The 13,430-nt window shown below is 46.1% G+C and overlaps 1 protein-coding gene across 1 annotated transcript; it reads left to right on the top strand.

The window, feature by feature from the left end:
* Positions 1-1,824: 1,824 nt before the first annotated feature.
* On the top strand, positions 1,825-8,950 carry LOC120048850. The gene is made up of 8 exons (XM_038995136.1): positions 1,825-1,858; positions 2,013-2,168; positions 2,312-2,436; positions 2,829-2,864; positions 3,985-7,625; positions 7,914-8,122; positions 8,439-8,526; positions 8,701-8,950. The coding sequence occupies exons 2-8, from the start codon at positions 2,100-2,102 to the stop codon at positions 8,883-8,885; spliced, it is 4,353 nt and encodes a 1,450-aa protein (XP_038851064.1). The 5' UTR covers positions 1,825-1,858; positions 2,013-2,099; the 3' UTR covers positions 8,886-8,950.
* Positions 8,951-13,430: the final 4,480 nt, after the last annotated feature.

Here is a 13,430-nt window from a genome sequence, read left to right as displayed (position 1 = left end):
GGGCTCCGGCCAAAAGAAGTGCACTATATTGGAAATAGGGTGCTATTTCGGACACAAGCATAGATATGATGCATTATGATGTGACCGTAGAAATAGAATCACTAGAAAGGATAGAGCCTCTGACCATGGCAATTTGACTGGTAAACTGAACTGTACACCTGACATGATGTTCTGGTGATTCTATTTCTATGCATATGATGCATTATGATGTGACAATGAGTGTTGGGTTAATGGTGCTTTCAAGGCAAGTGATCTTGGTCAAATCATGACTTCCATGGTCTTTAGGTCGGAAAGTTGGAGCTCTAAAAAGATGCCAGAGTTTCCGACTTTATTTAATTACATTTTTAGTCATTTTTTTGTGATATCCAATTGGTAGTTACGATCTAGTCTCATCGCTGCAACTTCCCAACGGGCTCGGGAGAGGTAAAGGTCGAGTCAGGAGTCCTCCGAAACATGACACGCCAAGCCGCGCTGCTTCTGACTTGGAAATCCAAGTTGGATGACTGTTGAAAACGATTTTTCCCTGTCGGAGTTAGTTTTTTCCCCCCGGTTGTCTTGAACGCACTGAAGTCGGAAGTCAGAGAGTTCCCAGTTGTTTTCAACACGGCTAAAGGCGACACAGTAGGTGACATCCAAACATGACTTTGTCCTGTCTTTCAGGAGTCAGAGGTCAGTGGGAATGACCTCACCCTCATAGACCTGGATGACCCCATCAATGACGGTGATGTTATGAAGGAAGACAGGTAAGTGATTTACACTAATGACACATTTGTGACTGGTTACAGGATCACGTAGGCCTACAAATACAGATTCTGTAGTAGGTCAAAGGTCCTATGGAGAGGTAGGCCCAGAGCCATGTATTTAGAGAGATGGGACATCTATCTGCATTATGTTGCATTTACATCAATATGTATACATTATATGACACAGTATAATCAAAGATATCCATATGAGAGCTGGCTCCCCATGTGCAATATTGACATTTTAAACAATAATATGTAACTGAACATCTATTTTATAATTGACTTATTGGGTAAATGAAAGGCTCAAAGGCGCTAACATGGAGTCCTTTCTAAAAGTTTGCCAAATTCTCTAAATACTGTATATACCTCTGGATAGGCCGAGTCATCTCAGAGTATTGGAACCATATAATTCGAGTGATTCTCGGCAGGGTAGCCTAGTGGTTAGAGCATTGGGCTAGTAACCGAAAGGTTGCAAGTTCAAATCCCCGAGCTGACAAGGTACAAATCTGTCGTTCTGCCCCTGAACAAGGCAGTTAACCCACTGTTCCTAGGCTGTCATTGAAAAATAAGAATTTGTTCTTAACTGACTTGCCTAGTTAAATAAAGGTTAAATGTAAGTCGCTCTGGATAAGAGCGTCTGCTAAATGACTTAAATGTAAATGATTCTATTCTAATTCTAGAATGATTCATTCTACTTCTATGATTCTAATTCTATAATTGGAACACATCCTCACACTCACATTATAGCACATTATAGTGACCTTAGAGAGATTCCTTTTTCTGTATCTAGATCTGATAAAGATCACAGAGAGGTTGAGAGACAGACCACGTTGGAAGAGGCTGTTCTAGAGACAGATATCCAAACTCTGTCACTAGAGGCTGAAGGAGAGATTGAGATGCAGGAGGCTGATCTGAAGACAGATGGCACGTCTCAGTCACAGAAGGTTGAAGGAGAGATTGAGTTAGACGATGCTGTTGCCATCCCACCTCAGTCACAGGAGGTTGAAGGAGAGACTGAGTTGGACGAGGCCGTTGTCATCCCACCTCAGTCACAGGAGGTTGAAGGAGAGAGTGAGTTGGACGAGGCCGTTGTCATCCCATCTCAGTCACAGGAGGTTGAAGGAGAGATTGAGTTGGACGAGGCCGTTGTCATCCCATCTCAGTCACAGGAGGTATGATGTATTGTGTTTTGTGTTTTAATGACGCATTGAAGATTAAAATGACAAATGAATTTTCAAAGCTTGAGCTAGTAAAGGTCTTCTAATCTAGGAGGCCAAAGGTGAGAGTGAGTTGAATCAGGTTGATCTGAAGACAGCCACATCAACTCTGACACTGGAGGTCGAAGGAGAGAGTGTGATGCAGGAGAGTGATGATCTACAAACAGCCGGGACATCTCAATCCCAGGAGACTGAACGAGTGGCAAAGGTAAATGCTTCCAGATAACAGTGTGTGTGTACATTTCTGTTTGTGCATGCAGACAGTAGTTCGTAAACAGACATTGCATTAACAGTGCTATGGCGAATTTGATTGAATTCCAGCCTAAGTCTGCTTTCTGTCGTCCCCATCAGGCTGCAGTGGTGACCTTCACTAGCGTGACCCGCAAGGCTGCCGCCTCCCAGACCAGCCTCACCCTCAGCAGGGGAAAGAGAAGCTACCCAGACCTACACACCTTTGTGCAGGACATGAAGGATGGGTAAGTTGCTCTTTGGCTTCCCCATGCATCCCCTAGATATGTTCCCTATTAGAGCCTTGGTCAACAATAGTTCAGTATTTAAGGAATAGGGGCCATTTGGGACGCACCCATAGGGACAATCTCAATTGCATACTCCTCACGTCCTTTCTTCTCGCCTCCTTCTCAAAACCCATTGGATGAGAAAGCCCTCCCTTTTGACCTTCTCGTCCAATGGGTTTTGAGAAGGAGGTGATGAGTCTCGGGCAAATACAAGGGACTCAACTGACCAAATGACCAATCAGGGATGTTTGGATGTGGCCTAGTTCCGTAGAGGTCCATCCATAACGTAATCTAAGAGAATAGAGGTAATGTCATGTAGTTTAATTGTGTACCTTTATTTATTTACTTTTCAGCCATTGGAATCAGCTGAGTGAGAATATGCGTGCCGGGTGAGTTATAGTCACTTCTAAAGTAGTTCATGTTGGTAAGATGGACCAAACATTCCAAACTCTTATTGGTGGAAATCGTGCAGGACCTTTAATTCAGAGGTTCCCAAACTTTTTCACTCAGGCCCCCCTTTCCAGCATTGTGGAACATCCTGAACCACTGCTTTAATTGACTAGCTTGAGTAAACACATGGTGCAGCAGTGCAGCTCCGTTAACAAACTAACTCTGTATGGTCTTTTAACATTTCAGATGAGCAGACATGAGTTTAGTGCCAGGTGCATGGATATCACAAATTGGGTGATGGAGTCTACATCCACTGTGGTTATTCCCGCCCTTGACCTCACCATGCAGATAGAGCTCTCTGATTCGTCAAGCTCTTCTGGATCAGGAAGTACTGAGGCAAGAGAAGTGACTTCTCTTGGCCGCAGCGTCAGATTCAGCTTTAGTGGAGGACCCAGTAGGCGCACCAGTTCTAGAACCACTTGCAGCACACGAACTCCCACCCCTTTCCCCTCCTCTCATAGGTACCTAACCCTATCCCCTCCTCTCATAGGTACTTACCCCTATCCCCTCCTCTCATAGGTACTTACCCCTATCCCCTCCTCTCATAGGTACCTACCCCTATCCCCTCCTCTCACAGGTACCTACCCCTATCATCTTCTCTCATAGGTACCTACCCCTATCCCCTCCTCTCATAGGTACCTAACCCTATCCCCTCCTCTCATAGGTACTTACCCCTATCATCTTCTCTCATAGGTACCTACCCCTATCCCCTCCTCTCATAGGTACCTACCCCTATCCCCTCCTCTCACAGGTACCTACCCCTAGCCCCTCTTTTCACAGGTACCTACCCCTAGCCCCTCCTTTCACAGGTACCTACCCCTATCCCCTCCTCTCACAGTTACTTACCCCTTTCCCCTCCTCTCATAGGTACTTACCCCTTTCCCCTCCTCTTCTTGTAGGTCTTTCTAAAAAACATTATTCCCATGTCCTTTGTTATAAGTACAAATATCCATTCCAGATCCACTTAGTGAGAAATACTACTTAGATACTTCCAAATTCTTGGATCATATTTTGTATTTTGTTACCATGTACTATTCATTTCTGTTGTGCATTCTGCAGGTCCATGACTTCCTTGCTGAGTGAGGATGAAGAGCGATATGTCTCCTCACCTGAGGGTGGTGATAGAGAGATGAGACACAGACCCCACTCAGCACCACTGAGATCTGTGTTTGGAATCTCTGAGGATTCTGTCTTCAACATGGTCCAGAGCGGCCAGTCGCAGAGTGACATCGTACTGTCGTCCAGTTGGAGTAGATGGGAGAAATACAGACCTGTCAAAATACCAACGGACACCAGGTTTATGATGGGTATTGTAGAGTTGGTTATGAACCTTCTCAACTCCAGATTGGCTGAGCTAATGCGAAGTCTCAGTCAGGGAACTCTAGGTCCGCTGTCTGGTAGTTACTCAGCAAGTCAGCAGTTTGCCCAAGAGATGGTAAGCATGGTGTCTGCTAAGATGTATTCCCATGCCATAGAGCATATTGCGCATGGCCACAAGTCTCCCCTTGAGTTAGAGAGGGACCTTGAGGCCATATTGGGTCCTCTGGCTGGACAGGTTATAGTCATCATCATAGATAGCATCTTCAAGGCTAAAGCCAACGGAGGAAACAAGGGGCGAGCGACCAGCCCCTTGACCTATTTTCTCACTGCCATTTCGGCAGAAGTACAAAGCCTAGTTGTTCAGAGATCGGCTAGTAGACCGTCCACCAGACTGTCCAACAACGACCCACTGCTGAACATTTCCAAGTCAAAGGTCTTAAGATCAGTTCTGCTCAAAATGGCAGAACTCTTTGGTCAAGGTCCAAGTGAAACCTGTCTAGTTCCACTAGTCCAGAGTCAGTCCGACAACTCTATTTGCGACTGGACTCTGAATGCAGGCACCATTCATCCAAGTCAATTTCTGTCCAACAACAGAATGACAGAAGTGTCATCCGATGTTGTGGATCTTGTACTTGAGGTTTTTGGGATAACAGGATTTTTGGATAGCAGGAGCCCGTCAAGGCCACAGAGTGCCTGCTCCTACAACTCAGCTAGTGGAGCAATAGACATGAGAGCTCTTGCTGGGGACTTGGTCAGACAGGTGTCTGTCAAACTCAGACCCTTTGTCTCTGAGAGTCAACTCTCCACCATGTCCATGACAGATCTGTCATCATCTATTTCTGACTCCACCTTGAAGCAGTTGTGTTGTAGCTCTGCTGTTGCTGCAGCAACTGTCTGTCAAGCAATCAAAACGGAGCTCGAGAGCCAGAGACCTACCAACCTGTCAGCCAGAGACCTACTATCGTCTCTGGTAGAGACCATTGAGGACATGGATATCTCTGACGTCCTCCAGGGCCCGTCGGCCATTTTGGAGGAGGCTGCTATGATAAAGCACCCAGAGATGTCCACCTCGATAATATACAGGTCTTTGCTTCTCGACTCATCTCTCGCCTCCTCTAACATGGTCACTGAGAGCATTATCTTCAACAGTCCACGCCCATCAGAGGAGAATGTGAGTATTCAGAAGGTGCTCCCTTGTGATAAAGTTGACATCCTCCATGGTCAACCAGTGGAGGAGTATATCATCAAAGCTGAACAATGCATCACTCAGGTTATTCAGGATGCAGCTGTGACATATACTGGCGTGCTGGATAAAACCGACACTTGTGGGAAACTGTCGGAAGTTCTGTCTGTCTGTGTTTCCGCGGAGAATATTGAGGAAGCATCCTCTGATCTATTTGGTGGAATTATTTCCGACCTGCATGAGGTATTTGAGGTCAATAAGGCCTCCATGCGTACGAAATCAGGTCGCAAAATGTTCTGGGTGGAAGTGAGTTCAGGTTCCCAGAAGATTTATACCAAAACCCTGGACAAACTGAGGAAGCTTTTCACCTCTCACCTTCTCACTGAGGGAAAAAATACTCCTGTGCAAATTGAGCTCTATGACACTAGACTACTTGTAACTGAGACCACTGTGGAGGTATCTCCTGTACAGAAGACAGACAGTAATACCTCTTCTATGTCCTCAGCCTCAGCCCACCAGTTCACCCTCGACACCTGCACTAAAGGGGTCATCAAACAGGTGATCTCGGTGCTGAGGTTGGAGACTTCAAAGGAAGACCGCTTCGCTTCCGTTGGGGAGAACACGTCAAATGCGTCCTTCGACTTCAACCAGAAGTTGGACACGATCATTTCGAAATTGGAGGACCTCAGCATTTCGAGTGACGTGGCGTCAGCTGAGATTGCCACGCTCACGCGATCTCGTAGTGCAGCCAGCAGAACCTCTAACATTTCCATCCAGAGCTTTCACAGTGCTGAGTTCCGAGCTAAGGCCAAACAGATTGTGCGTGAGGCCATTCTCAGAGCTGCTAGCGAAGCCAACTGTTCTTTGCCACAGAGCATGCCTAGCATCACCTTCTCACACCATGTGGTTTCTACAACTGAAGATATATTGAATATGGTCATGCAAGACCTTGAAAGTGTATCCCAGTACACAGTGGAGGACGCAGACTTCTTCCCACTAGGAGAGAAAAAGCTGCAGTCCCAACTCAATCCCAGAGTTGTCTTTGACAACTCATTTTTTGCTGCTCAAATCATGTACCACAGAGTAAAGGATAGACTGAACGTCTTTTTGTCTTTTCCACCCGTGTCAGTCACCACAGCTAAAGATGTGCTGGACTCCACCCCTGTGGAGACACTCAGATGCTCGAAGTCCCCTGACACTGCTCTTGTTAAGGACAGGAGCCGCCCTCCGTCTGTGAGAAATGAGAAGCCATTTTCAAAAGTCAGTTTGACTAAAAGGTTTAAAGCCCTTGTGTCTTCGAGTGGCTCCTCCACAGACCACCATGTAATTGACACATGCAGTGAGGATGTCAGTCTGCCCACCAGGAGTATGTCAGTTGTGAGCGACACCAGTTTGAAGAGAGCCTCTCCTCTCCATGGTAGTGGATTGAGTGAAAGTTGTGAACCTCTTGTGGCTCTACAAGACGGAACAGTGGCAGTCAGCCAAGAAGGCTTTAGCAAAACTGCAAAGAAGACGCTCAGCTTGATCCTAAATGTGATCAAGTGCAGATTGGCCAACTCTGAGAGTTCATCTGTTGGGCAGAATGCAAGTGAGGAGTGTCTGATAGCCACTAATATGTTAGACTCTCTACTGGAGAGCCTTGACCTGTTGCCTGACATGAGCGCTGCCGATGAGATCACAAGGACAGAATGCCATACCTCTAACGCAATGGACAAGACAGGTTCACAGTCAGCGCTTGTGAGCCAACAAGAAATGAACATATCTGACACCGGTATCATAGTGAAAACTATAATGGACACATTGAAGGCAGATGACCCAGAATTGACTTCAGCAGAAGAAAATCTGGATAGGCTTCTGTCAATTGAAGCCCTTCAAGATGCGTCTGGCAACCTGATCGCAAAGGTCCATGGTCTCATTCAGGAGATAACCATAAGCCGCCAGCTTCAATCCATGACTGGCCACAGAAGCCTCTCTCAACCAGCGCTGCCAAAGCCAGCACTGAGGAAGCTGTCAAAGGACGATGCGTCAGAGCTCGTTTACAGCTTTGCCCACACTTCTGTTAGCAGACTCCTGGGGCAGTGTTTGGGTAGGCCTATGCCACCCACTGCTGACAGGGTTTTGGATCAGGTCATCAAGTTGATGACAAACATGGTGATGGACAGTCTGACTGATCTGTCCAAGTCTGCAATGGAGGGTGGTAAGTGAAAGTTCCTATTTTCATCTGCATAGGACTTCATTGTAACATGATGCTCAATACATTGCGTTTTATGATGTGAACTTTGCTGGATGCGTCCAAAATGGCACCTTCCATGTTTAGTGCACTACTTTTGACCCGAGCCAGACCCTATGGGCCCTGTTCAAAAGTAGTGCACTATAAAGGGAAGAGAATGTCTTTTGGAACGCAGTGACTGCTTTCCATTGTTGCGTCCTCTTCTCCCAGTTATTGTACCCAGGTCAGTCACACCAGCTTGCTCTTCTTACTTAGACACCAGCAATGCCGCAAGTGACATCACTCATGGCGTTGTGGCTGACCTTAATGCTACTGAGGAATTCCCTGCCAGGGGCCTTAGCCCGGCTGATGTAAAGGCTGACGGCATGGCCCGCCTTCCCTCTGCCAGAGGGGAAAAGACTAAGAAGAACAGGAAGTGGCGCTTCCTACCCAAAATTGGCAAGATTCCAAAGATCAGGATGAAGGTAGGGGGCTCTGGGGCTGAAATGTACCCTACAGATTCACTACACCCCTATTGTCTCTCAGCATTAGAACAATGCTGTTGTCATTGTCTTTAGGAGGTTGAGTGAGGCCGCTGTAATACAATCCTAATACACACGGGAGAGAGTCAATGTCTGTGTCCCAAATGGCACCCTATTCCCTATATAGTGCACTACTTTTGACCAGAGCTCTATGGGCCCTTGTCAAAAGTAGTGCCTTACGTAGCCAATAGGGTGCCTTTTGGGATGCATACCATATATTTTACACAGGCTCAGTTGTCCTGATGTGTTTTGTCAACAGCTGTTCAAGACAAAAGGGGAACCGAAGAGCCACCCTGAACAGGATGCGCTGCCTACCAAACGTCTCAGAGAGACTCATATTTCACAGAGTAAGTGATAAGCATCGATAATGTCATATTGATGTATCACCCTATGGCCAGCTTGTTAAAACAGTGACTACAGATACAGGTGGACAGACAGGCAGACAGACAGACGGATAGACAGGCAGACGGACAGACAAACACACACGTTCATTTTCTGATTATGAAATATTCTTATCACAGATGCTGAGTGTGAGGTTCCAGAGGTTCCATCCACTTCCCCACCCAAGGAGGACCTGACAACCACACTGGCCCCTGCTCCCCAGGAGTGCCAGTCCCGTAAACGCCCTCTCTTAGTCAGGGTGTTACGAGCTATCTCCAGAGCCGTCTCCAAACCATTCAGAGGAGCTTTTGGGAAGAAGAATTAGCCAAATGCCTGATTTTATTACTATTTTAATCAGAGCCTTTATTTAATAAAACATTACTGCATTGATTTCTGTCTATAGTAGTCTTACTGTTTGTGCAAGATAATGGTAAAGTACTTCAAACCACATAGTCAAACGTATTTATAGTGAAGCACTTCATATATGTTTTATTTTATTTATCCTTCATTTAACTAGGCAAGTCAGTTAAGAACAAATTATTATTTACAATGACGGCCTACCCCGGCAGAACCTGGATGGATAAGATGAACAGAGAACACTTTGTAACACTTTCTATGAAGCCCATATCTATAATGCATACACTCAAGTTTACTCATCATTGGGAAAGGTAGGCCAAACGGCTTTTACTTATCATTGGGAAAGGTAGGCCAAACGGCCTTTACTCATCATTGGGAAAGGTAGGCCAAACGGCCTTTACTCATCATTGGGAAAGGTAGGCCAAACGGCCTTTACTCATCATTGGGAAAGGTAGGCCAAACGTCCTTTACTTATCATTGGGAAAGGTAGGCCAAACGGCCTTTACTTATCATTGGGAAAGGTAGGCCAAACGTCCTTTACTTATCATTGGGAAAGGTAGGCCAAACGGCCTTTACTCATCATTGGGAAAGGTAGGCCAAACGTCCTTTACTTATCATTGGGAAAGGTAGGCCAAACGGTCTTTACTTATCATTGGGAAAGGTAGGCCAAACGGCCTTTACTCATCACTGGGAAAGGTAGGCCAAACGGTCTTTACTCATCACTGGGAAAGGTAGGCCAAACGGCCTTTACTCATCATTGGGAAAGGTAGGCCAAACGTCCTTTACTTATCATTGGGAAAGGTAGGCCAAACGGTCTTTACTTATCATTGGGAAAGGTAGGCCAAACGGCCTTTACTCATCACTGGGAAAGGTAGGCCAAACGGTCTTTACTCATCACTGGGAAAGGTAGGCCAAACGGCCTTTACTCATCACTGGGAAAGGTAGGCCAAACGGTCTTTACTCATCACTGGGAAAGGTAGGCCAAACGGTCTTTACTCATCACTGGGAAAGGTAGGCCAAACGGTCTTTACTCATCACTGGGAAAGGTAGGCCAAACGGCCTTTACTCATCACTGGGAAAGGTAGGCCAAACGGTCTTTACTCATCACTGGGAAAGGTAGGCCAAACGGTCTTTACTCATCACTGGGAAAGGTAGGCCAAACGGTCTTTACTCATCACTGGGAAAGGTAGGCCAAACGGCCTTTACTCATCACTGGGAAAGGTAGGCCAAACGGTCTTTACTCATCACTGGGAAAGGTAGGCCAAACGGTCTTTACTCATCACTGGGAAAGGTAGGCCAAACGGTCTTTACTCATCACTGGGAAAGGTAGGCCAAACGGTCTTTACTCATCACTGGGAAAGGTAGGCCAAACGGTCTTTACTCATCACTGGGAAAGGTAGGCCAAACGGTCTTTACTCATCACTGGGAAAGGTAGGCCAAACGGTCTTTACTCATCACTGGGAAAGGTAGGCCAAACGGTCTTTACTCATCACTGGGAAAGGTAGGCCAAACGGTCTTTACTCATCACTGGGAAAGGTAGGCCAAACGGCCTTTACTCATCACTGGGAAAGGTAGGCCAAACGGCCTTTACTCATCACTGGGAAAGGTAGGCCAAACGGCCTTTACTCATCACTGGGAAAGGTAGGCCAAACGGTCTTTACTCATCATTGGGAAAGGTAGGCCAAACGGTCTTTACTTATCATTGGGAAAGGTAGGCCAAACGTCCTTTACTCATCATTGGGAAAGGTAGGCCAAACGGTCTTTACTCATCATTGGGAAAGGTAGGCCAAACGGCCTTTACTCATCATTGGGAAAGGTAGGCCAAGCGGTCTTTACTCATCATTGGGAAAGGTAGGCCAAGCCGTCTTTACTCATCATTGGGAAAGGTAGGATGTGTTCTGGACACATTCTTTCTGTGCTCCAGCAATTTAAGAACAGATGCCTCCTTCCATCAGCCGTATGCACCTTGTTCAGTATCTGTCACTTTACAGTACTGTAGTTCATGATCTGGTTCTACTTACTTTATGACATTCCTCCTCGTTCTTATAGGCTGGAGTAGGCTTAGTCTCAAAATAAGACCGGTTTAAAATAGTTTTAGCCTGTTAAAGCAGGGTTTCCCAAACCTTTCTTTTTCAAGGTGAAAGGGGAGGTTCGGACAGAGCTAAAGGACGTCCATTTTTTTTGCACTGATCACAGACGTGGTCAAGTGTAAATATGACTTCTTACATGAGCCTGACAGTGCATCTCACGAAAGACTGAACACTATCTCAGGCTAACATAGTTTGGAAAGCAATTGGCTATTGCTTCAAAGAGAAGACAGAGAAAAGACTAATCTGTCTTTTAGTTATCAAAATTCTCAACTTAATTGAGCGAACAGTATTTTTGCCATTGGCTATATCCCCGGTGAGTGTGCATATTCACTTTCTTTATCCCTGAGTCAGTGCCACTTGAAATTCATATTGAACAAGATTCTGCTAATCTCTATAGTCATATAAAGTGTAGTAGAATTGCATGATAAAAAATATTTTAACAAGGGGGGAAAAAAATCCTGTAAAGAGAAACATATCTGACATAGCCTAGCCTTACTCCACCACGCGCTGCATTGAACAGACGTTTTTTTGCGAACAGTGATTGAGTTATATTATTAGCCTAAATGATGACTATCCAATTTACTAATCACATTAGCAATAGTCAGCTATCTTACAAAAGTCTGTAAATGTGAAGATGCATTGAATGCTTTATATATTTTTTTATGGTGAAAATTAGCTTCCCCTTAACTTGAGACTCGCGCGCCTATGAGCAAGACAGTTAGGCCTAAACACTCTAATGTTTTCCTTTGCTAATGTTTCCCCCGTCCGTCCGTCGGCTGTCAGTTATGTCGATGACTGTGTACATACCGCACGTCAATCACCGACACCGGAAGTCCCATGACCGTCACAGCCCTAGTTGTATGCTTGAGTTTGTTGACGCCAGATTTGAGCAGATCTTGCTTTAGTTTTCCTCAGCCTGTGTTTTGTTTCTCTCTCCTTTTCCTGTTAGATGGTGATGCTGCTTCTCTCCAGAGGAGCCAACATTAATGCTTTTGACAAGAAGGACCGCCGAGCAATCCACTGGGCTGCTTACATGGGTAATGAGTTGACCACACATATACATTCTGACTAATGTCCTTATCCCAGTGAGTGAATGAATTGGCTGTGTGTTAGCCTCACAGCTCAGCTGTATGGTCCACCTCTGGTGTGTTATTATGTCAGAATGATGGACTGAGTATGTTGATAAGATGTAGGTTTTCAATTGTACTAACACGATGTAGGTATTGCTAATGGTGCTGTGTACCACTGTAAACTAACCTCTCTCTCCCTCTATATCTCTGCCTATCTCTCTGTCTCTCTCCATCTGTCTGTCTCTCTCTCCATCTCTGTTTCTCTCTTTGTCTCTCTTTTCCCCCCCATAGGGCACATTGAGGTGGTGAAACTGCTGGCCTCTCATGGATCAGAGGTGTCCTGTAAAGACAAGAGGGCCTACACCCCTCTCCACTCTGCAGCCTCCAGCGGCATGATCAGCATGGTCAAGTACCTCCTGGACCTTGGGGTGGATGTGAGTCAATACATACATACACCTCCCCACATTCAACTGTGTAGTCACTGTTCAATTACAACTCAACTCTGTTCAATTCAAAGTAGCACGTCCAGTGAACAGGTCGGGGTTCCATAGCCGCAGGCAGAACAGTTGAGACTGGAGCAGCAGCACGGCCAGGTGGCCTGGGGACAGCAAGGAGTCATCAGGCCAGGTAGTCTTGAGGCATGTCCTCCTCCGAGAGAGAGAGAAACAGAGAGAATTAGAGAGCATACTTAAATTCACACAGGACACCGGATAAGACAGGAGAAATACACCAGATATAACAGACTGACCCTAGCCCCCCGACACATAAACTACTGCAGCATAAATACTGGAGGCTGAGACAGGAGGGGTCGGGAAACACTGTGGCCCCATCCGACGATACCCCCGGACAGGGCCAAACAGGCAGGATATAACCCCACCCACTTTGCCAAAGCACAGCCCCCACACCACTAGAGGGATACCTTCAACCACCAACTTACTATCCTGAGACAAGGCCGAGTATCTCCAGTATCTCCAATCTCCAGTGGGTGCGCGGGAGGGGGTAGATCCAGAATTTTGGGAATCCTGTAGAAAGGAGATCGCGTCTCTTCCCTCCACGACCTCCGGGAAACCTTGAAGTCTCAAATTCGAGTGCCTTTGGAAATGTTCATAATAATCAAATTTCTCCTCGAGTTTAGCGATGGAGTCTTCCAACTTCTTGTATTTTTGGTCCACTTCCTCACGGACGTCCAGGATGGCAGCCTGGTGGTCAGCATGGTCTTTTTCTAACTTTGTCACTCGTCCATTTGTGACTTTATGGTCTTCGTGGAGTTTATCGACCAGTACATCAATTTTGCTGAGGGGTTCAGAAAGTGTCTCTTGGATTTATTTTTGTTATACCCTTGTCCATCTCCAT

This window comes from Salvelinus namaycush, chromosome 5, assembly GCF_016432855.1.
Source record: "Salvelinus namaycush isolate Seneca chromosome 5, SaNama_1.0, whole genome shotgun sequence".
Lineage (NCBI taxonomy): Eukaryota > Metazoa > Chordata > Actinopteri > Salmoniformes > Salmonidae > Salvelinus > Salvelinus namaycush.
The sequence above is the reverse complement of the archived record's forward strand: the minus strand, read 5'-3'. Positions and strand labels throughout refer to the sequence as shown.